This window comes from Diorhabda sublineata, chromosome 4, assembly GCF_026230105.1.
Source record: "Diorhabda sublineata isolate icDioSubl1.1 chromosome 4, icDioSubl1.1, whole genome shotgun sequence".
In the NCBI taxonomy this organism is placed as follows: Eukaryota; Metazoa; Arthropoda; class Insecta; order Coleoptera; family Chrysomelidae; genus Diorhabda; species Diorhabda sublineata.
In genome coordinates, this window is record NC_079477.1 from 16,128,300 (window position 1) to 16,153,264 (window position 24,965).

General features: G+C 29.8%; 1 protein-coding gene across 3 annotated transcripts in view; it reads right to left on the reverse strand.

The window, feature by feature from the left end:
• Positions 1–20,420: 20,420 nt before the first annotated feature.
• Positions 20,421–24,965, reverse strand: part of LOC130443613 (phosphatidate phosphatase LPIN3) — an 84,167-nt gene continuing 79,622 nt past the window's right edge. For all 3 annotated transcript variants that reach the window (XM_056778394.1, XM_056778393.1, XM_056778392.1), the window contains one exon: positions 20,421–23,053. In XM_056778394.1, coding sequence (XP_056634372.1) covers positions 22,927–23,053 — 127 coding nt within the window. In that variant the 3' untranslated portion in view covers positions 20,421–22,926. The remainder of the gene's footprint in view (positions 23,054–24,965) is intronic.

Here is a 24,965-nt window from a genome sequence, read left to right on the forward strand (position 1 = left end):
ATTTCAAAAAAATACTAGCTGGTAACAAATTCATCTCTGCAACAAAGCTGGAATGATTGTTTATTATTTAACATATGGCTCAAATATTAAATATTAAACTGTTAATACTCTGCAACCAATGCACGCCAAACACGAAAAAGATTTTTAATGTACTTTATTATTTTAGTTCTAAAGGTGAATTTTCTGATATGGAAAATGGAAGTGGATGCTCTTCTGCAAGATCTAAAGAATCGTCCAGGTCATATCAGACATCGGCAGCCTCTTCAATAAAAAAACTATTCCAGTCTAATGCAGTAGTGTAAGTAAGGAGAATGAATATTTTCATATCAGATAAATATACTCGGTTTTTATTCTTTGTGTTAAAAATATAGTTATTGTGATGAAAAGACAATAAATAAATTAAGAAAGTTGGGAAAATATTTAAGAACTTTGTGTCGACATCATGAGAAATGAAAACCTTAGCATCAATTTGTATAAGTTTTTTATTCAAAATACTCTTGCACACTACAAATTCAATTAAATAATTAGACAAAGAAGTGAAGTGAATAAAAAAGATTTTACATTAAAGATTTTATTATTCTTTGCGTTGCAATTTCATCAGTTTAATTCAGTTTAATTCCTCCTAATTCCTTATCGCTGTTTTATTGTTTATATACGTGTATGTAAATATTGGGATATCATGTACATCTATTGTTTCTTGTTGCGATCCCTGTTGTTCTGTTAAGTTCAGAATATTGAATGAATGTAGCTGCCAGAGATCTTTTATTTCTTCTCGGATTTGAGTTTCCAAAGAAAATTTGCTTAGAAATAACATTAAAATTTAATTTTGTTACTTACAAAGAATATTGTACCTGTTAAATTTCCCCATTCCATGTGTAATATGACAGTGATCTTTTTTATCAATTTGGAATTAATTCTCCTTTTTTGATGCTGCTGGAAGCTGTTGACAATGAAGAAGTCATCACTTTAATGTGTACCAAAAATTTGCAATGGCTATAAATTTTAAAGAATAGACTATCAGGAATCAAATCAAAGCCACCGAGATTGATAAGATGAAGATGTAAAATTATATGAAATCACTATTAGCAGTCTATCAATCGGAATATCATTTGGTTCAAACTATACTATTTTCTTTTATTATTGGTTATAAAGTGAGTGGCTCGAAATTTCTAAATTTCAATCAAAAGATCTAATGAACTCATCATAAGGTTTTATTCACAGCTCTCTTCGATTATAAGCGCTGCATGGTGACTTCTTGTGAGTAGGTCGGTTGATAAAAGAGCAATATTAAAAGAAAACGTGGGTCAAAGCAGTTTGTGGCTTTTGTATTGCAATAATATACCGACCTCAGAGCACTTAATTTGCTATACGTATGACGCGCTCATGAATGGACAAACTCTGTTCTAATCATAGGAAAATAATCGTAGTTATATATGATATAAATGAATAATAGCCGTACTCTGATAATTAGAACTGGGATTGGTGGGAGAGAATAGATATTAATGTATAATTAATATTTCTCAATGTGAATTATGAAGTCAACACATGTCAGGTTTTTTTAACTGATTACAACATCAGGCAAATATGATTGTTATGCTTCGTCAATCCAAAAGATTGATTATTTTAACGACGTTTTATCGCTATGGGCAGTTTCAGCAAAAATAATTGTACTTTCGCTGAGGGTGTCAGTAATAGCCAAGCTGATGTATGCAAAAGAGAAAAAACCTGCAGTTTTGATGGTTTATACAATTGGTATTTACTTATGTCAAGTTATATATAAATAAAATAGATTTTTTTTTGCTTTTTGAGGATGTAGCCTTCATTTTGTTTTTTTCTAATAATTCAAAAAGCAGATGTTACTTCTTTGCCTCATTGAAGCATCAATGTTATCATTGAATAGAATACCCATTAACGGACTAATTTTTTTTCATTACCCGCAATCAAAGTATTTTCTATTTTAAACCCTTTTAACTTCACATCATTTTTTTAAATATGGTAAATGCAGCTTTATACACACTAACGGATTCAGTCGGTAACAAATTATTTTATGTAATTTCTGCTTGCTCCATTATTTTAGGGAGTTCACAATCTAGCTCAGATTCTCATCTTGTGTTGTAAACTAAAAATTGATTAATGATTTAATTTAGTTTATTTGAATTGAAACAACAAATGTGTATAACATGTTTTTGAATAACCAAAGGTTTGACTACCAACACACATCTCCCACTGAAGGGGCGCATGAAATAAAACTTTTCAATGAAATATCCGAAATGGGCAGAAATATGCAGTCATTAGAAATTAAACGTAGTGTAGAGACTATAGAAATTAAAAGAAAAGTAGATACACCGGAGCTTCGAAGGATAAAAGGGTGAGTATTAATTATTCGAACCGTAACACGAGTTATAAACTTTTTTCTATCTACTTCCATTCTCAGATTTTATTTTTGTTGTTTAAAAAAAAATCTTGTCTACAACTTATATTATAATCATTGATGTTTGACAAATTATGAAATAAATTCTGGCAAAGGTTTTTCACTCAAAGTGGCAGACTAACATTTACCAATAGGATCATCAATATAAAAAAATTCTCATAGCTCGCATCGTAGACAAAATTAAAGAACTTATGAATTACTCCACAAAATTTAACGAGTTATAAGCGTAAATTGTGTACCTATAATGTGCTTAGAGTCTAAAACAAAAACTTATAAACCGGTTCAGTGAGGATAGCGTAAAATTTGATTTTTAGCTAGAACTAAAAAACAAGTACATGCTAATTAGCATGTAACCGTCTCCAACGATACCAAGTATCCTATGAGTAAATGAGCAGAGCATCGAAAGAGTCAAAAATATAACTGAATATTCATTAACACATACTTGAGACCACATAACATTTTCTCCAAAATAAAACTTCTCATATATAGCTAGCTATAATAACTTGTAAAATACAGGAATAATTTTTGTATAGGCATAAAAAAATATTTTTATCTTATTGCTTATATCCTAATAGAATACAACCAAATCACCAAACCTCCGGCAACATTAGTATTTATTAGGAGGATGAAATTCAATACGAATTATTAAAAATTCTCAATTTTACGAATGCTTGAAAAACAATCTCTAACCATAACATTTCACAACTGTTAATAGTAGGTTACCAAGGGTTAACTTTGTTGTATATTAAGAGAGCTGTTACTTAAGTTTTGAGATATGGCAACACTTATGTAAATATGTCAAATCTGACGAGTTCTATTTGAGTTGTTTACAGACACTTGGAAAAATCAAATTCGTCAAAAAATTGAATTAAATCACTAACATTTTTGTGCGACGATTTTCTATGACGTTCGACGTAGATTAAACCAACAGCAGTATGCCGATCAACCCACTTCGACTTTTGTTGATGAGCACCATCTCGAGCTACCGAATTTCGAAATTGAACAACAATCGACAGTATGGGTCTTTCAAGACGAGCCAAACCCAACAAAACTTTTTTGCGCATGAAGCACTTCGAAGCAAATTGTCGCCTCTTTTTTCGCAGTAACTGGACACTCGTTCCATTAGAGCAACGAAAAATTGTTAGTTCTGTATGGTTCATCAGCATTTGTTTGTGGGTGAGGGTGAGGGTGTTCGAATAAATCAGGGAAACAAGTCGCAGAAGACGAATCTCCACCACAACAATGCGAGTTCTTACACATCAGTTCAAACAAAAACGTTTTTGAACAGTCAAAACATCGAATTGATGGGTCATCCGCCTTACAGTCCTTGTTTGGCACCCAATGATTTTTTTTTTATTTTCGCAGATCAAAAAAATTGCTAAGTTAACGATTTGGAGGTGTCTCAATCGAAATGAAAAAATATATTGATCTTAATGAAGAATATTTTGAAATACAATGAAAGCATAAACAATTATAAATACTTGTTTCTATTGGACTATCTTAAAACTTAAATAGCAACCCTCGTAACAAAGAAAAACCTTTCTTCAGTTCTTAGCCGCCATGGCCAATTTCACTCGTACAGAGTAAGAGTAAGTAGAGTAAGATTGGATAAATAAATTAATATTTTTCAAGGAAAATAAAAGGTCATTTTATTTTTGAACAACACTTTCGATTTTTTAGTCGAATTTTTCAAGGAAAAATTAGATTATTACGGTAGGCATGACTAGAAGAAAAATGGGGGGCACATCATTTTTCCCATCCCATGTTTTGAGACCTTCTGAACACGATTATGATGGTTTTTCGAATGTCTTTAGTTTATATATATATATATATATATATATATATATATATATATATATATATATATATATATATATATATATGTATATATAGAAAAAAGTCCAGAAAAAGTTTAACTAGAGGGTTCGAACTTCGCATGCAAGTAGGGGTGATGTTGAAGAATTGTCTTTCTCAAGTTCAAAGTTTTCTTCTTTAGTTCTTCTAGCACAAAACGCCCGAAATCATTTTGATCGTTGTAGTTGTTAAACTGGACCGCCTCCTATTTAATGAATAATACGAGTATGATCGTTGCTATGGTGATTTTTTTTACTTCCCATTTTCGAAATTTCTTGTCATTATGACAATTTTTCTTTGTTGTCAATTCGAATTGAACAAGAGGGTTCGAGACCACCGGGTCTATTGAAATTATGAATTTTCATTCGAGAGAGAGAGAGTTAACTTGTGAAATGAAAAGTTATTGAAGAATAGCAAATTTTCCATATAAAGAAATAAGATTGAGAATTGATATCATTTCCAAGAAATTCATTTTATGGAAAGATTTGTTTGGGTATTAGTTAAATTCTTCATTCGACGAAAAATTCGACTTTCGTGATGGAGCTCTGCTGCTCACGGCTTTTTTTTATTTTACTCATTACTTGATTATTTCAATTATTGCCAGAATCTATTTTAGCATTGAAGATAGTAAAACTAATCGACAAATTATAATTTTAGGTCAGGCGATTCAAATGAAGATACGCATTCATATCTGTATTCGAGCTATAAACATGAAATTTTACCACGAAAAATAGAACAAACATCGCAGTGCAATATTGAGCCAGTTAAAAACAGTAAGTCAAAAAACAATTGCTTAATTTTACATAATAATTATTTATACATCAAAGCACTAACTTCACACCTACTTTTTGTCACAAGGCTGGAGATTAGTTGCCAGGACGTTTAGCGAGGCAACTAACTAGAAGTGTAACAAAAAGAGACTATAGTGCCGCTTTGAATTCTATATATTTTTCGAAATGGCCCAGATTCAAAAGTACTTGCGAAAATATTTGGAATTGAGGCGGACAGAATAGTTATGAGTGTTTAATTACACAGCTGAATAATATAATTATTTTTCAAAAATTGGCATGCAAATCTTATTTCTTTTCTCTTATTTATATTTATAATAATGGAACAATTGAAATTATTCAATCTCATACTCAAAGAAAAGTCGAAACGTCAAAATTTATCTATCTTTTAAAAATTATCAAGAAAAACTAATTTTAAAACAGAAGGAACTCAAAATCAAGAACATTTAGACGCATTAATACATCAAAAGGTCTAAGAAATAAGGAATTTAATTTTTGAATTTTGAACTCCATTTCAAGAATTTTTACAAGCTTTAATAATATCAAAATTCACCGGAAATCTTAATTAATTATTTCCCAGTAGATGAATACATAAGTATTCGAAGGCTCAAAAAAAATATATTGGAGTTAGTCCACTTTGGTGTGCATCTAAATATTCTTGATTTTACGTCTCTTCTGTTTTATAATTAGTGTTTTTTTAATAATTTTTAAAAGAAAGATAAATTTTGACGTTTCGACTTTTCTTTAAGTATTTATCAAAATATGATATTGACACTGATAATTTGCTTATATATATTGATTTATAGATCACCTTCATCATAAATATCAAAATAAGGATGAAATCAACTTAGAACTTTGTTCTAATAAGAAAAATTATTTTTTTCCTATTCCTTACATCTTAAATATATAGCAGTAATCAATTACATTAAAATTATGTGTAGTCTTATTAGAATTTACAAAATAGAACTATAAATTCTACCTAAATTATTTAGATCTTTTTTTATCATTTATAGCTTTTTCGTTCTTAAGAATGTGAACCATTTCTAAAAATTCCCTCTTTCGTGTATTAGATTCCGTTTCAAGAATTTTTCAATCTTTATAATTGAATTTATATTTTTTTGATATTTCATGGTTCGTTAACGCAGTTCTATTTTTTTATCGTATTGATTAGTTTTTTTAATAATTTTTGAAAGATTGATAAAATTGACGTTTCGACTTTTCTTTAAGTCTTTATCAAAATATGATATTGACACTGACAATTTGCTTATTTATATGATCTATAGATCACCTTCATCATAAATATCAAAATAAGGATAAAATCAACTTAGAACTTGAAAAAATTAATTTTTTTTGTTCCCACATCTCAAATATATAGCGGTAATCAATTAAATTTATTAGAATTTACAAAATAGAGCTATAAATTTTACTTAAATTACTTACTATTATTAGATTCCGTGTCAAGAATTTTTGAATCTTTATAATTGAATTTATGTTTTATGACATTTCATGGTTCGTTAATGCAGTTCTATTTTTTTTATCGTATTGATGACCTCTTACTCTATTTTCTAAATACTGAGATGTTTGCCCTATGTAGACAGCGTCACAATTAGTACAAGGCACTTGATACATAATATTACTTCTTCTATTTTTTGGTGTTTTAGATTTTAATTTAGTGAAATATTTGGATAATGTATTATGTCCTCTATGACTTATACTAATATCATATTTATTGAAATATTCGATAATTTTGTTTTGTATTAACTACGACCTCATTTAGCTGCTTCGCATTGTGCTTTTGTTAACCCTATTTACTCTTTATCTATTTTGAAAACTGACTTTAAAAATACTCAAGTAGTTCACATATCTTTTCGACATTTCTACTTAATTATTTATTATAATTAACTTTAATTGTAGATCTGCCTAGTAGAATTCCAATTAGACCAGAAAGCAGAAGTGCATTGAAAGTCCCAACAATTGGTAAGATAATCATTAAAGTAATAATATTATTTATGTACAAACATTATCTGAGAAGTTTTCTTACAAAATTAAATTGTGAATCTCCTCCAATCATTATCGTTAAAATCATCTTTTCTCATCTTATTCGATAAATCTCAATTAAATTACAATTAATGCAAAATCCGGTAAATAAATTTTTATAACAGTACCGCAATCATTTCATCTAATATACTCTTATACTCTTGTGTTTAAACAAGCAATGACAAGTTTGAACCTGTTGCGATGACAGTCCGCTTTGGACGAATTACAATTCTACGAGGATGTATTGAAAAATTCTTAGCCCACTATAGAAATAAACAAAATTTCAATGTCAAAATATTTTATTACTCAACATATTCTCCTCTTAATTGGATACATTTATTACAGCGAACCTGCAACGTCTCTAGACCTTTAAAAAAAAGTTTCTTCTTGCTCTGCAAACGAGACCTCCACAGCTTTTATTACCTCCTCGTTGGAAGAAAATTTACGAACTTTTAAACTTTTTTTCAGTTGAGGAAAGAGATGATAGTTGGAAGGAGCCAAATCTGGTGAATAAGGAGGGTGTTCTAGTAATTCAAATCCTAAATCACGAATTTTTTGCATGGCAACATGAGATTTGTGTGCAGGGGGGGTGTCATGCAAAAACAATACACCTTTGGATAGCTTTCCGCTTTCCACCAAACTTCTTAGGTCTTGGAGAACCAGAATGTTGCCATTCCATCGATTGTAGCTTTGTTTCTGGATCGTAGGAATGTACCCAAGTCTCATCCATAGTAACAATTCGGTTTAAGAAGTCTACATCGTTTTCAAATCGAGCACAGATTGAACGCGATGCTTCTACCCTTGCACGCTTTCGGTCAACATTCAAACATTTGGGGATCCATTTTGCAGCAATTTTTCTCATGTCCAAATTGACGTGAACTATATGATGAACGCGTTTGTATGAAATCTTCAGTGCTTCATATATCCGTTTTAGCCCAATTCGACGGTCTGATAAAATCATGTCATGAACTAAATCGATTTTTCGGGGACTGACACAGAAACTGGCCTTTCCGATCGGTCATCATCTTCAATGGAAAATTTACCTCTTTTGAAGCTTCCAGTCCAATTTTTCACGGTCGCATACGAAGGACATTAATCACCAAGGGTATTAAGCATAGCTGCTTACCTCTTAACCCTTTTAAATACAGGTACTTGATGATAGCTCGATACTCCAATTTTTCGATTTTCGTTTACTTTTTTGCGTCAAACTTTACACTGAACCTTCTAATAAGTTATTGTTCGTTGCTATGGTAACGCAATATTTTGTTTATGCATAGAACTGGTCTAGGCTAACTAGATTTCAATACATCCTCGTACCTGAGAATCGAAACTATTAAGTAGGCAGCCATTCATACCTCTTCTTCTCCAATGCGGATACTCGAACCCCTAAGACTATCATTTCATAATATAGTTAATACGCATTAATTTATTAAGTACTCCCAGAGCTTTCAGACTCGTTGGAAATCATTTATCCCTTCCTTAATTGGAAAGAGGATTTAGTGACTTAATCACTGAAAATGAAAATATGTGAAAGTATACAAATATTTAACTTACTTCACCTCACACTCGCCCTTTTTCAAAGCAAAAAAGCAAAAAGTAGAGATTAAGGCCCGAAGCCAGCACAACTCGACTGCTCCGTAATCCTTCCGTAGTCCTTCAACCACAAAAATGAAAATGTGTAGAAAATTGACACACCCGTTTACTAAAATAAGCATTTGACTTTAAAAAAACCTAGAAATTAAAATCGTATGAGGTATCATTTTGGAAGAAGTTTAGCAAGAGCCAATTTTGCAAGATTTTTGATTGATTGAAAAAAATTGTTAAATTTGAATGGCATTAAAAGGCTCTGCCTTTCTGTATATCCGGATTTCATTGCTAAAATTGTTACTGGAGTTGAATCTATGCCTATGCAAGAACGGGAAAATGTAGTTTCCGTTTATTATCTCTAAAAATTACAAAAAAAAGTTAGATCGAAAGCTATACATTTTTCAATTATACATAGAAATATACTAACATATTTCGAATTCCATTAATTCCACATTAAGTGATTTTCTCGATCCTTTTTATTTTCAAGCTTCTAATCCGTCAAGTAACAACTAAATATGCACAGTAGCCTATTGTGCCACACTCAACTCTCGCGCGGCTGGCAAGCCTTGGGCTCGTGTGTTTATCTTGTCAACATTTTAATTGCAATGCCAAACTTCTGTGCACAATCATTTATTACTACACGAGAATAATAGCTTGAAAATGAAAAGTATCGAAAAAATGGCCGGACAGAAAATATTTAAAAAATATGTTCGACAGCTGTTGCAAAATATTCCGATTGCTCGTTGACTCGACTATGAAGTAGAATTGTCTCCAAAGTTTTAGTGATAGCTCGTCCCAATGAAATTAATGGATTTGAAGATAGACAATAAAGAAAGCAGAGCTAAATGCGGGATACTACGGAAGTTTAGAGTGTCATCGATGACTCTAGGAGGAAGTCTCTTCTAAAGAGACTAAAGTTAGTCTCTTCCCAAATAGCAACTATACTAACTCCGAAGGAATGAGCTTTCTGCAGCAGTCAGAAATATTTAACTGGAAAAATAATTACCATTAAAGGAAATACGTACGTTGGATAATGCTGTATGTCACCAAGATACTAAGAAATTACGCAGGCAGGTTATTTGCATCATGTGTTCAGCTCCAATACAACTAAAGGAAACTTTTCGGCTGCAATCACTTCTGCACTCCACAGAAGGTTAATACCAGTGAGTACAAACCTTTTGAGCTGAATAAGAAAAATGAGAACAACAAATGAAAATAATCAGTAGTTGAATCTTGTTCGCTTACTTCATAGATGAAAAAGTTAAGACGACGGAGTGATAATTATGGAATATATGATAAAAAAGGTGAGGTAAAGACAGCAGTGATGAAGGAGGAGCGATTGCAATAACAACCATACTCATTCATTTTACACTGTTACAGAGATCAACCTCTTCATTTAGACTTTTTGTTGGTTTATTATACAAATAAATATTCACAAAGAAACCTCCAACGTTGTGAGAAAGTTCTCCATACTCACATAAGTAGCATCTTATTGATATAATTGAAATATGGCACACAAATGGACAATTGTCCTTAGAACTTTTCCTATTCTTCAGAACTAAGATCGACTTAAGTTCTAATATTCAAAAATATTGACATGAGCCAAATGAGTGACGTGATGAATGTTTGTTTTAAAAATTGAAATTCTTATTCGATTCTTATTTGATTAGCTACGTCTTTAGTCCACGTACAAAAGTAATATTTTTTCTAACTAATTTTTCAAACTCAAATACCAGAGTGTAATTTTCTTATGCTCATCAGTATTTTTCCCAGTATCACAAATGCTGCGAGTATCAGTTTGAAGATAACCGAGTAATAAGTTCAATTTGGTTTCAAACACATGTCGATATATTGAAAACTTGACTAAATATCTGCATCAAGATGTTGTTCATTAAATCTTTTTCCGTACAGTTCATGTATTTTTGTTACATACAATACTGATGACCAATGCTTTTTTCTACAACCGTTTAATTGGTTTTGGTGATGAAATCTATTACTTCTCTACAGAAGTCTCTCTAGTGGGGCCTATTAACGATATGACCAGATACCAACTGCTCAATAACTGAGGTGTTGAGAAAATAAATGTTGTCCTAAACCTTCCACCTCTATACAGTAGAAAGTCTAGTGTGATATCAATTTCATCACTTATATTTTACTGTAAATAGCTAATAATAGTAGCTCCAACACTTTAAATCATATTGAACTAGCTTTTACCCGCGGCTTTGCTCGCATCGAATCCATTAAGTAAGTATCAGAAATCATTATAATAGAAAAGAACGAACTCTGTAGCTATATTAGAACCTGGGATATAGATCTTTGAATATAGAAAAATTGCCAAAAACCTACAAAAATCCATAACTCCACATTGAATGTCCGCGCCTAGCTCCTCTCCAACTCAACCGATTTAAGTGTTCAAAAACTCAAAAGAAAGAAGGTGTTTCAGCGAGTGTTCTTAAACCAAAACGAAGTCTCTATCTTGAATAGAACCTGACATATTGAGGATAGAACGTGTGTATGTGAAAAACTTGAGTGTAACTTGAGAATGGTGAAAATTAGATGAAATCCGATGGTTGATGGCTGATCTGTGCATCAGTACCTTTCATTGAAAAAAAAAATTAAGCAAATCGGTTGGGTAGAACGCCTGAACGGTCTCGGAATGGAAATCATCAATATTTTTAGTATATATGATAATAATTGTTTTCTCTAATTGATATGACTAAGAAAGCACCAGCACATTCGATAATTTCTATTTACAGTTGATAAAAAACCGTCGTCTTCACCTGGATTCGCCAGTAGATTACGTTTACGACCAGAAACAAGAATTTTTCCGTGTACAGACAATGAAAAAACTAGAATGGAACTCAGCACATCGCAAGATAGAGCTAGGTTACCTTGGTTTAAGCAGGAAAAATATGTGTCAAACAGATCACCAAGAAATGAGTCATCACAAAAAAATGAACAGTGTGATACGAGACTTTCACGACTAAAAAGTCCAGCCCGATTCAGTAAGACATTAAGGTTCATATTAAAAAAGAAAAATTCATAAAAAGTAAAGATAAAATATTGGTTGTTTCATAAATATTTATTTTTGTTTTTAGATTTTTCTCCGCGAAAGATGGGAGCTGAATCGAGTGGTAAGTCTTTCCCAAATTTTAGAATCAGCTTAAAGTGTATGTTTTTCTGTCTACATTGATAGTCTGTTATTTCTATAAGCTATTTTGTAAAATTTGATCCTTGTGATTCGTTAGTTAAAATTTCTTCTTCAACTTCGTTTATCGTTTTAGTCTTTAGTTGTGTGTCTCTATAATTTGTTTGACCTCTATAACTTTATACTCAATTTAGACTCGTTTGAAATGTACCATAAAGCATGAAAAATGTAGCGAAGATTTTTCGAATGAGGGTGTTGAAGCACATCCATATTTCTTAATGTAGTGTTCAAGTGTTGGTTAAAGTAGGTGATTTTCACTCTCCATATTTTAAGCCCTTCCAATTTGAATCAATTTTAATGATTGTATGCCTATTTTTTAGGTATACATGATTTAATTTTGCTCTAAGCAGAGTCTTAATAATTTTAATCAAAATATTTATTAGATAACTCGAAGTTATAAATGATACGTCAAACGAATAAGTAGCTCAAACAGTTCTGTTTGTTGATACCATTGACTTAACCCTAAAATGCATAATTTTTTATCACTGAATTATTATTGAAACATTTTGAAATAATTAGGTTTTTTTTAAAACATAGAACAGGGGGAAGAAGTCATCGACCCGCTAACGACAATTTTAAAAGTGCGCATGCGATAGGTCCCGAAACTGATTCAGAATCAGACCCGCGAACAAAGCTACTGTTGCAAGTACGCAACTATGAGGATTATTTTTTTTGCATGTGAAAGGATAATTTTGTTGCAAATTTGCAACACTATGCATTTAAGATTCAATGTTTCTACCGCGATCCGTTAATACGCGTTAATAGCAAAGATGACGACTAAATAATAGAAATATTTTTATTTTTTACAGTTACAAAGACAGAATCTTTAACAGTATTCAAATGGGTATATTTCTCAAAGTAAAAATAATATCCCTAGATGGTATCATCATTTGAACGTATGGCTGTATGACGGGAGTTATTCTCTTTAGCTTCCTCGATTATCCGATCGGACACCTTGCTTTCTACTTTTGTTGGTTCATAATGCATCATATGTATGTGCCTCCACTACCTAGTAATTGAGAAACATTGAAAAATACTGATCAACGTTTGGGAAGAACTCGTATATCATCTTAGCAAGTACTTTTAGCGATATGCACGTTGAACAATTATAGGCTTTTGTGTAAGAATGTTCGAGTTGCTAGTTCGTTTCAGTTGAATATCATTTATAATAAGTTTAATGTATTAAATATTATAAATATATATAAAATAATATAAAACTCAATTACTCATTTTCAAATACCCGGTATTTTGCTTATTTTATAATTATGCAGTTGGCTTACTATGTTTGGGTATTAGTATTATTTTCTATTTTTGAGCTAATTTGGCCTACAGTGTATTTTTTTCTATACATAAAGTACAGTAAAACCAAACCTTCTCGAGTTAAGAGAGAGAGATTCGTTGTTTAAATTTGTTAGGATAAGGAGAATTTTTATAAGGAGGGTTTGTTGGAGTGGGCCCTGTAATAGGAATTGTTCCTCTACAGGGCCTTTTCGAGGTAGTTAAGTTTATAAATTGACGTTTGCTTTTATAATGTTTGACTGAATACTTCTTTATTGTTCATCCAAATTTATTCCTTTAATTAGTGAGTCAATTCAATATTATCAGCTATACAAATATTTTGATTAAGAGATGTTTCAAAAAGTATTGAACAATTCTGTTTTTTTAGTATTCCTTCTTGCTCCTACGTGGGAAAATTTAATCAGCTGAGTATTGGAGCGGTTGAGTCTAGAAGTTTTCATTTATCCTTTTCTCAATTTTTTTTTTTCGGAATATCATTTAAAGCATCAATTTTGTGTCTCATTGCCAGAGCTTGATTTTGAACAATTAGTGTTTTATTTGTCAATTATCAATTTTGTTGCCATTCTTTCATTTAGGTGAATTTTGTTTTACTTGCTAACAGCAGAAATTAATTTAAATTGAATATTAAATTAAATTATTGCTCCTCACATTTTTAAATTGAATAAAATTGAAACTTTTAGATAGTTTTCCATCTAGCGGCGGAGATATGGGAATTGGGACCATTGACAAAAAATGTCCCACCTGTCATTCATTACTTAAACATAGTCCACAAAGCAGCATAGAAAAGAAACTGTCGGTAAGTAATATCTACATAGGTTATGAAACTATATATAACTGCCCCAGATTATTTATCTCATGTGTTATACTCTATGATAACTAGTTTAGAGAATAAATATTAACATCATAACATCATATCATCATATCATATCATATCAACCTATAAAAGATGGCACCGTTGTCATGCTGTATTTTTTTCTTTCACTTAAATGTAAAAGATATGTACATGACAGCTATTATTTTTCAATACTTAATAGAACTTTTCATAATATTTTTCACTTAAACTTAGATGCCATAATTGCATAATAACTTTAAAACTATGAAAAATACATAAAAAGTTATAGAAAATAAAAATGTAGCTTCTTTTTTAACGAATATTTTGGATTTTTATATCTCTGTAACTTGGAAAATACAGGAGATATTGCAGTTTAAAGTAACCACTTTAGTGGAAAAATGAACTGTCTCAAGCACTGCAAACCTTTCCCTTCAAAAAATAAAGGACTTAAAAGATTTTTCATTCACATGAGCTTGGAGCAAAATAGGTTTTCTCATTTTTGGAGTAAAATTGCTGTTGCATAAAAGTAGTTACTCCACACTTGTGTTGCCAGAATTGTCCACCAGCAGAACTGGAAGATAACAATTTTGGCTTTGAAATTTAAAATAAATATATTATTAATGTTTTTATACAACAAAATTTTTTTAATTATCAATATTGATGCTGAAAATAATATATATTTTTTCAAAAATAATATGAGGAAATTTTTATTTTAAATTACTGTATAAAGTAATTTTTAACACTTTTTTAGTTCGGGGGGTTTTTTAAGGGTTAAAGGCACCGTTAAAGTATCTTTTAGAAAGCATTTTTTTCATTTTTCTCAATACAGGGGAGGTTTTTAGGGATGGAAAGGAAATATTCTTTAATTCCTTTCTAAATAAATAATTATATCAAATCTTCAAAAAGGTATTTTTTGTCATTATTTTTTGCACGGTAGTTGTTTTTAAGGTTTAGATAAGGGGTTGTAATAATCAAATATACAATAAAATACGTTCGAGAACATGAAACACTATTTAATCTTTGTGCTTGAACAGGATTTTTAACAGTAAGATGATTAAAACTAATTTTTTTTAATTTTTACCACTTAGGAGTAATTTATACTACTAAAAAATAAAAAGCGAAACTGAGCCTAAAACGGAACTTATTATAAATTTTCAGCTTCACTGACTGTAAGAAGTTTATTATTCAGTGAGAAAACCAACCGCAATTACTCGTCTCATTTCCCAAAACACGCTACACAACACTTTTCCCGCTGACAGTGTAACCTTCGCTTTCAATAGAACGTCTTTCGTTTTCCACTCTATAGACGTGGATTTACTCTCCGGAATATTATAGTATACCTAGTATACCCAAGTCTCGTCTGCGGTGAATATTTGGAGCATTAAATTTTCTTCTCCTTTTCACACCGAAGCAGGAGACGCGTGCAAGCTTTCCAGCGTGTGAATTTCTGCTCAAAATTCCAAATTCTTGGCAACAATTTGGCTGAAATTTTGCGGTAAGCGAGCCGTTGATGAATTAAGCCCGGTTCTTCACAAAATCGCGTTCAGTACTGCGTCGGTTTCCCAAAATGAATTTTTCTACAGCGCTCACGTTCTCATCGATAATACTTGTTTGGGAGTAAGTTTGCCACCACTTCTCGACCTTTTCGAAAAGCGTGATTTTACATTATCTTCGACCAATAAACGAATAATGAAGCGCAACAGACACTGGTAAATCCTTCTCGCCTCATGGCTTACACTAAAAAGCGAGCTACCTTTACGACACTAAATTTTTCGCGCATTTATTCAAGAATGCCGATTTATATTTTAACAACCCTCTTATTACTAAAATGTTTTTGAAAACATAACTCAACACAAAATATTGTTTGGTACTTTGTATGAAAGCTGTTGTGAATTATGCAATTTTCAGAGTTTTGGTACTTATCCTAAATCTACTGCGAATCACCTCTATCAAAATTAAAAATAAGTCTAGGTAAATTTTCATTAACAAATATTACTTCCCTATCCTACCAATCCTGTATTTTTTTTCAGTGGGTCGTACTGTTTTCAACCAAACACCAGGAGCCGTTTTTTCTAAACAACATAGCTATACTTTTTCTATCGAAGTTCCATTAGCGTCCACATCTCAATAATAGTTATACATAATAAATAAAAAGTTGAGTGTCTTGTTATTCAATTTGTGTCTGAATGTTCTTGAGCTGTTTCATACATTTCATTCATGTTCAGTTCTGTATATCAGTTCTTTTGCTACACTTGCGTGCATAGAAATCGGCCCACTGTAAACTTTTGAATATATATTTTTTAAATTAATCAGTCCAAAAAAAGAAATATGCTGTTTGAAAGACAATTTAATATGCTTTAATGTGTCTATAGATTTATCAGCAAACCATAGGTATGGTTTATATGCGAAGCAACCGGTAAACAAATGAAACGTGTTTATGTAGTGATTGTGAAGAAAGTAACAAATTTGTCAAATATTAAAATTATTACGTTTGCAACAGAAATTTGCCTATTATTCGTTTTTTATAACCTAAATAGTGTTCAAGTGTATTAGTTTAATGCTTACTACATCACAAAAAGTCGCCCAAAAATGTCATCATCGTCTTCTTAATGTAAAAATGGTTTATCGGGTACGGCGATTATTTGTTCGTATAATCTAAATTTTTCAAACAAAATTTACTGGACACCAAACATTTTTTCTTAAGGGTCTCAAAACTATAATAACGTTATCCATTTATTGACATTTGCCTCGATATTTATTTCACATAAACAGAAGATCTTGATCACTTAAATAATGTTCTCAAATTTTTCGACCTAGAATATTACAAATCGATTCCAAATTTTAGAGTTGAAGCAGTGAACTTACTTCATTGTTTATTTATATAAATATAAAAGGATTTGTTTTAGGGAATTTCGTCGACCATTAATTCAGTGGACTCGGAGAGGCAAGTAGCTTTCAAGACATACATGGACGGAAATTGCATACATAAGACAAATCTCGGAACAGAACAGAGGTAGTGGATGTAATTGTGGAATAGAAATTGAATAATAGGTAAATAACTCTCTGATTTTCTGCAAATTATATCGATGATTTTTATACATTAAACAAAGGTCGACTGAACGTATTATAATAAGAAGAATGAATGTCCAATTATTTAAATTGAACCTATAATCAATTTTGTAATTCAGCATAAGACTAATTATATATAGTTTGAATCTATATTGGAATTGATTTCTGTTTATATTTTGACAAACAATTTACTTCACGAATCTCATAAATATTTTTTCTAAATTATCCATCCAGAAAGTTTGAAGCATTCACTTTTATCTTATTAATTAGATAATTAACGCTATTAGGTTTATGGCTGTAATTTTTTTTTATTTTGAATAGCCCCACAAAAAATACAGTGGAGAATATTATTAGGTAACGTTGATCAAATTTTAATCAACAATTATTCACGCATAATTCAGCGTTTAATAATGAATTCTATCATAGTCGAGGAAAAAAAGTTAGTGAAAAGAAAATATAACAAAGTATTCTGTCATCTTGTTGAGAATTCGTTTATCATATGTAAAGTGCCAGTTAATTGGATAAATTTTAAAAATATTTTTCTTTATTTCTATATTTTCTATACGCCCTGGACGTACGTACGTGGCGGACCTAAAATTCTGAAAATAATATCCTCGTTTTCTCGGAGCCACATTAGTTATAATTTTTTTTTACGGAATAATGTCTGTTAAAAAAAGTATTTTTGTATAAATGTTACAACAGAATGTACCTACACTTTTTAATATATATTTCTTGCATTCAAATATCTAAACATTCTTCATTGAGACTTGCATTATAGCCGGAATATATGATGACTAGAAATATATCTTGTCACATTTTGTTGCTTCATTTTGTTTTTCAGATTGAAATATATAAATTAAAGGTTGTTACGAATGACGATGAATTTTTTTTAAATTTATTTTTAGATATTTTATTCATTAGTGTATTATTTTGCAGCATCAAAACGACTTCAGTGGGAAGAGATTTTGGAATTTGTCGTAATGATAGACTTAATAGATATAGAGATCTAATATTGTATATTGTATAAAAAAAGTTTAATCGTTCAAGGTATCCCATCAATAAAATAAGTACTCAAATTTGGACAAAAATATTTAAATATTATATATCCCAATATAATTAATTTCATTTCCTCATGACTGCTGAGAACTTTTACATAAAAAATAAATATTCATCTTTATCATATAACTAATATAATTTAATAATAACGTCGGTGGTGGGACACCTTGAACAATACGTTAAGATTACTGCATTTTCAGATTATCTAATTGTATTTTACAACACAGAATTTGTTTTTGATAAAACATTATTTTTATTGTTTTTGATAAAACGTTATTTTTATATATCAAGTATTTTCAATTTATTTTATTCATTTAGTGTCCTATCTAAATTAATATCACCTTAACATAATCATATTTTTCTTTCTTTTTTCAACAATCATTGCAGCTGTGATCTTGGCATATTCTAAATCTTCTTTTGCAAATAATTTTTAGAAAAAGTCTCAACACGTGACTCGCTAAAATCTGTTTATCGAAGAAAAATAGTGAACCAAAACAATGATCAGTGCATGATCATCACTTGGAACATTCCGGGCGAAACAGGGCGCGGCATCGTTATTGGTCGACATCAGAGTCACCATAATAAAAATAAAAAGCCGCGTGAGAGGGGCCTGTGTCGCGTTGCTGCGAAATCCGCTAGATCAGGTGTAGTACAGGGTCGACAGCATTTGGCATCCTATTATCGTACCGCAGTGAGATTGTTTATTTTTGTCTGTTTCGTAATTTTCTTAAACAGAATCTGAGACAAATACAGCTGATGACGTTATTTCCAAAACGACTAATCATTCAGTGGCCCAAAAAAGTATCCATTAAGAAAAAAAAGTAACAATTCAATTGATGAATTCGACAAGAACGCCATCAGAATAATTATCCACAATTTTTTTCTTTCAAAATGAGTTTCCTACAGTGGATAAAGTTCTGAGAGTAGTTAACGAAAATAAGGACTTGCCGGATTTTAAAAGATCAAAATTTTATAATTTATTGTAAGAAATGGGATTTCAATACAAAAAACGAGGAAAAGTTTATTATTAGAAAAGGCAGAAATAATTGTGTGGTGGCGAGAAATTAAAAAATTTCGTGACGAAAATAGAAAAATTTATTAACATTGGTAAACGCTGAACATAATAAGGATAAGGCAAGCATTCTTGGATGGACTTTCCACCGGATTAAAAAATTCATCAGGTAGATAATATTTCAAAAAACTATTTTACAAGTTTTTATTTAGTGTCACCTGTCTGTGTATGTATGTGCGTAATCAAATCTAAGAACTTCATTTTAATTGACATCTACTTATAGCACTATATCTTCTCTTGTTATTTTTTCAAAGGCTATCTCCAAAATTATAAAATATATGTGAATTTCCTTATCTTTATAATTTCTGACTTAATTGCCTAATTCTAAATATCAAGCTTCTTCCATGATTAAAACCATATTGTGAGTCCCCTAAAATTTCATTCAAATAAAAGCTTGTTTCTAACGAGATTTTTTTCACTATTATTTATTATTGGGTAGACTTAGATAATTTCCACATTCATTACAATTCAAGAGTTAATAATACATTTTATGTTTGGTTGTAAAGGGTGCTTGGTTTCATAGGAAAAATTTAATTTTAGGAAAAGGACATAGAGTAATAATTTGTCCCATCGGTAGTGAAAAGGGTTTTCTACCAGATGCTTTATAGGTATTTGAAACGAAAAGAATTTTGGAGAGACTATCACGATGAAATGGACGTGGTCTCTTTCGAAAACTCTACCAAAGCTTGAAGGTTGAACTAGGCTGCATATAACACAGTTATGTGTGAGGTGACCACTATTAATATGGGAAGGCATTAATAGGGAGAGCCACTCAGTATGTGATAATCTTCTTAATGCTCATAAATATATTTTTGACCAAAAATCTTTCCTTTTGATCTCTTTGAAATTTAAGCAGTGTCGCCAGCTAAAAGCTCTAGATATAATTTATACACACAATTTTCACGAAAAATTTCTTGATCCAGTAAAATATCAATTTTATTTTCCAAAAGGAAATCAGAAATCATATTCAAAGTATCCCCAGATACTGTCGAGCAGAAATTGCTTTGCAAATTTTATTTTGAATCTTTCAATTTTCTACAATATATTTTGGATTTTTAATCTCCGCTTCATTTTCTATTCAAATTCATTGCAAGATTGTTGAAAAATCTAAATTATGCATTAATTTTGCAGTGGATTTTAAGTAAGTGTAGATATTAACATACAAATTACTTGAAAATAAACAGCGATTTCCAAAAAAATAATTTATTGCTCTAACTCAAATTACAAAATAATGTTACACTTTTTTTAAAGTTACAAACAAACTATATCACAAAATTCAAAGTTTTTGACGAAACATAATTGAATTATACATATATATATATAAAAAAAATAGAAACTAAATACAATACAGACCTATTTTATTGGTAGATTATTTATCACAATACCAACAGCCTTGAAAAAGTCAAAATAAATCAATCCTAGTCATTGTAAATAATCGACTTCAACATTCCATTCAGGCAAAATTAATAAAGAAAATACCAATCGATGTCCGATGAAATAGGAAAGGAACTTAAGTGATAATGCAAAAACTATTAAAAATGGCTAAAGAACTTTTTGCAAACGAGCCTACTCGAATTACACAATTCACTGTTACCCTAAACTGAAATTCATAAACTATAATTAAATTGATGTCAACTTTTGCAGATTTACTATGCAATGGTAGGAAGGTTAAATTGAAATCGATTAAATTAAATTCCTTTTAATATCAAACAAAACGACTTAAAAAACCTTTAATATAGAATTATTATATTCATGGCAAGCTACCTCTACATACTACTTAATTATATTCCAAAAATTGCTTTTTAAAAGCTTTGTTCTCTGTGTATTAAATTAGAAAATATTTTTATTTGTTCTAGGAATTTTTTTAAATTATTTTTGAAAATTGTCTATTCTATAAAAAGAAAAAGTTTGATAATGATTACATAGTGTTAGACAATTTGCAAAATATTCGCTGATAAAGCAATTCTAGCTACTTAAGACTGAAATGGTAACATTCAGTAATACATTATGTTTTTATATGAAAGGCTTATAATTAAACTACCATACAGATCTTGCTGTACCCTCTCAAATTACCCCTTTTCATTATAGAGATATAATTATTAGACTGAGACATTGAAAATATTCAAAAAATAATTTATAACCAAATATCATACCTTAATAATAGTTTGTACATCACATAAGGAAACATTAGAGCATTACTATGAGTACAGGATATACAAGGTTATAAGTGTGCTATGAAGATATCTCGAAAGAAATGTTGAAATATTGTTTGTTTACACCCCAGTATAAGCTCACTACATATGTTAACATCCATCGGTTTTTAAAAGCATTTGAAGAGAGTTACAAAAATTAAAAAAAAACTGAAATAACTTGAATCCTCTAATTATAAGTTGTATATAAATTCATAATAGATTGTCAAAATGCGATATAAAACGGGGTGTGTTACATTCAAATTAACAGAGTTTGTATTCACTTCCAGTATAACTGTAAACAATTGAAAATATTTCAACTGAAATGAGCTCTTCCAAAAACTACTTGATACCCATATCAACTCAACTCATAGTAGTATGTCCAGTACATAATTTATATATTCTATTTTGTGTTATCCAATAATTTATTGAAAGGAAAATACAACTAAATGTTACTAAATAACCACCGATAATTCCAAAAAGGAACAATCAAATAACTAGTTTTTGAACTAATAGCTCAAAAATATTGATTATCAAATAAATAATAATCACTATAAATCAAATACGAAGATAAAAATTCAGTACAATCAGAAAGTTCCAATTCCAGACTAGAAAGAAAATCATATTCAACCAAGTTTGAGATAGAAGTGGAGTGAAAGTCAAGATATCTGTTTAGCAAAATTAGTTCGTTAACCAAAATATACATTAATTCCTTTAACAAACATTTTCAACTATTTTATCATCGTCTCTTTAAACCAAATGGGCCATATTTTCCTAAACAAAATTTTTCTGGAGTTTATATTTCTGTATACAATCTGAAAAATTGGCAGCGAAGAATTTAGATACATGTCAAAGTAATTCAGAACTTTCAGTCAGTCATAACTCAATTTTAAAAACGTCAATATTGATTTTTAGACAAGCAAACATTTTTATTTCAACATTCACACATCACAGGTATATTTTTGTCTTGATAAACAATCATAATGCAATCACAACAGTATATAATAAAACTTGATTGTATTACACAAACTAAACCAAGTCCATTAGAATATGTCAGTTGAAATATACTATTTTTAAATTACTCATAAATTGGAATTGGCATAATGCCTTCAAATACTATAATTATAAAAAAACCTGAAGTAATAAATCAAACGGTCTGTGAAATAAAGCCATAATTTGGTAAGTCTGATCACCTAAAAAAATTTAAATGTCTACTAAAATTAATAGCGCCCTTATAAAATAAAAATTAAAGGTTACGTTACAACAACAGAAGAGGGGTTTACAAAAATTAAAATGTACATGTATCTTACATATTTTTAAAAATCAATCCAAGTCTAAAATGTTACGTCTCCATCCCCTTAATTAATTTTCCTATCACAATTGGGTAATTATAAATTTACACATGCCAAACTTAAACAGTAATCAGCAATAAGCACAAATATTTTAAGCTAATCACAGAGGTTTACATTAATAAATGCAAATGACATATTTTATAAATAGCCTTTTAAACTAAAGGGTCTTCATCAATTTGCGCTATAGGATCACGCCAATATATATTTTGCGAGAAATCATTTGCTGCTTCCAAACGAGACGGAAACAGCTGGTCAACAATTACACTCATGTTGGAATAACTGAAAATAAAGAAAAGCAAATATTAAAATCGAAATATTTATTAATTACTTATTATCACACTTGAAGTTATATATAATTAATTATGATTATACGGCATAAATAAATCTACAATCTTAAGCTACACAAAAAGAGGTAATTAATTTGAATCATCAGATCTAGTTAACTATTCATTATTTCAATTTCTTGTAATAATACAAAGACTTCCTAGTGAATCCTGGTAATATTTGTCATGTTAGTAGTGAGTATATTTTCAGAATAAAAATGATACATATTATTTATTTGGAGTTAGATTACTCCAATATTAAAATTCGCAATGCATAATAATTTACATACAATATGTACTTGAGAATAGTTAGTATCTGAAATTAGAAATTAGAAACCACTAATAAAAATGTTTTAAAATGATTTCAGCAATAAGACCAATTTTAGGAAATACAGAATGCCACCAATGAAAATATTCCAAAATAATTCCAATAATAATATCAATTTGTCAATAAAGAAAGTACCATTATTTCATTATGAACCTACATAGTGAAATTTCAAAAAAAAGAAAATTGTTTGTGAAGTAAGGAACGCTGACGAGAAATGCAACCATATAATTGAAATAGAATATAAAAATATTAGTATATTGATTTTAGGTCTCTTCTATGACCTACTTCGTTCTTTATGATTTATTTAGGTCGAAAAGTTAATTTTTACATTTAATTTTAAACTGATTTTTATAGAAAAAAATCACGATATTAAACATATAAAAAAGGTCCAAGAAGTAATAATTTAAAAAAATATATTAGCTCATTTACAGAATATAAATTAAACAGAAGAAAAAGATTAATTTTTCATTACGAATACGAAATACCCAAAGTAAATAAGGAAACGGTAATTGACTCATACATTTAGAGACAAACAGTTAAATTTTTAATATCAGTGAAGTCCACCTTTAAAATTAGTAGAATGTCAATATTAAGGTTAGCATTACCTAATATGTACATAAAAAATCAATTCCTAACCGTAAATATTATCTATATTTAGATGTTATCAGTCTACATTACACAATATTTGAGCATTCTCCTAGATGTCGAATTGAGGCACTAGAAGTACTATTTTTATGTAGTTACAAAAATTACAAGATTTAAAAAAAATCTAGTAATCTAAAGTAGTAACTAGTTGACACTTAATTGATTTTCAATACTCATAGGATGTTGAATAGCAACAAAGTTCTGATATAACATATTACTGTAAATTATTAGTATCAAGCACGTACATGTGGAGTTATTAACACAGCAAAATAAATTTGCAGTAGTAATAAATCTTATGTATGTCAATACCTATGAAAATTGTTCCAAACAGTTTAAAACCCCATAACCACAATCCTAAAATCGATATACTTTTGTTATGTAACATAAAAATATGTATTAAAAGGCAGAATTTTCTGGGCATTAGGAACTAGACAAAGGTTCCAAGTTAGAAATATTAATTAAATCTCTTGATAATCGAAAAAACCTTTACTAATAATGGCAAACCTTCAATAATTTGAATCAGACATTTCAATATGTTCAAGATAAATCATTTTAATGTAATATTGTTGTAATTATAAGTAAGATCAAAGTATAATATTTAACATTTTCAAATATACATATCTAAGTGTAATAGTATTTCAAATAACCAGTATGAGGAATATTGTTAAAAGCATGGTAGCTACGATTTTAAAAGATTAAAGTTAACATCCCAATTCAGAAAGCAAGTGATTTGGAAAATATCACAGATTATCTGTATGTTAGAATTTTCAGAAAACTTTGTACAATGAATAACAAAAATTCTGATCATTCCATCATATGAGATATTATGTTTGGTAGAACTGTTAAAATAATTTTCAAATTGATTTAAACAAACGAAAATTATAAAGTGAAGTTA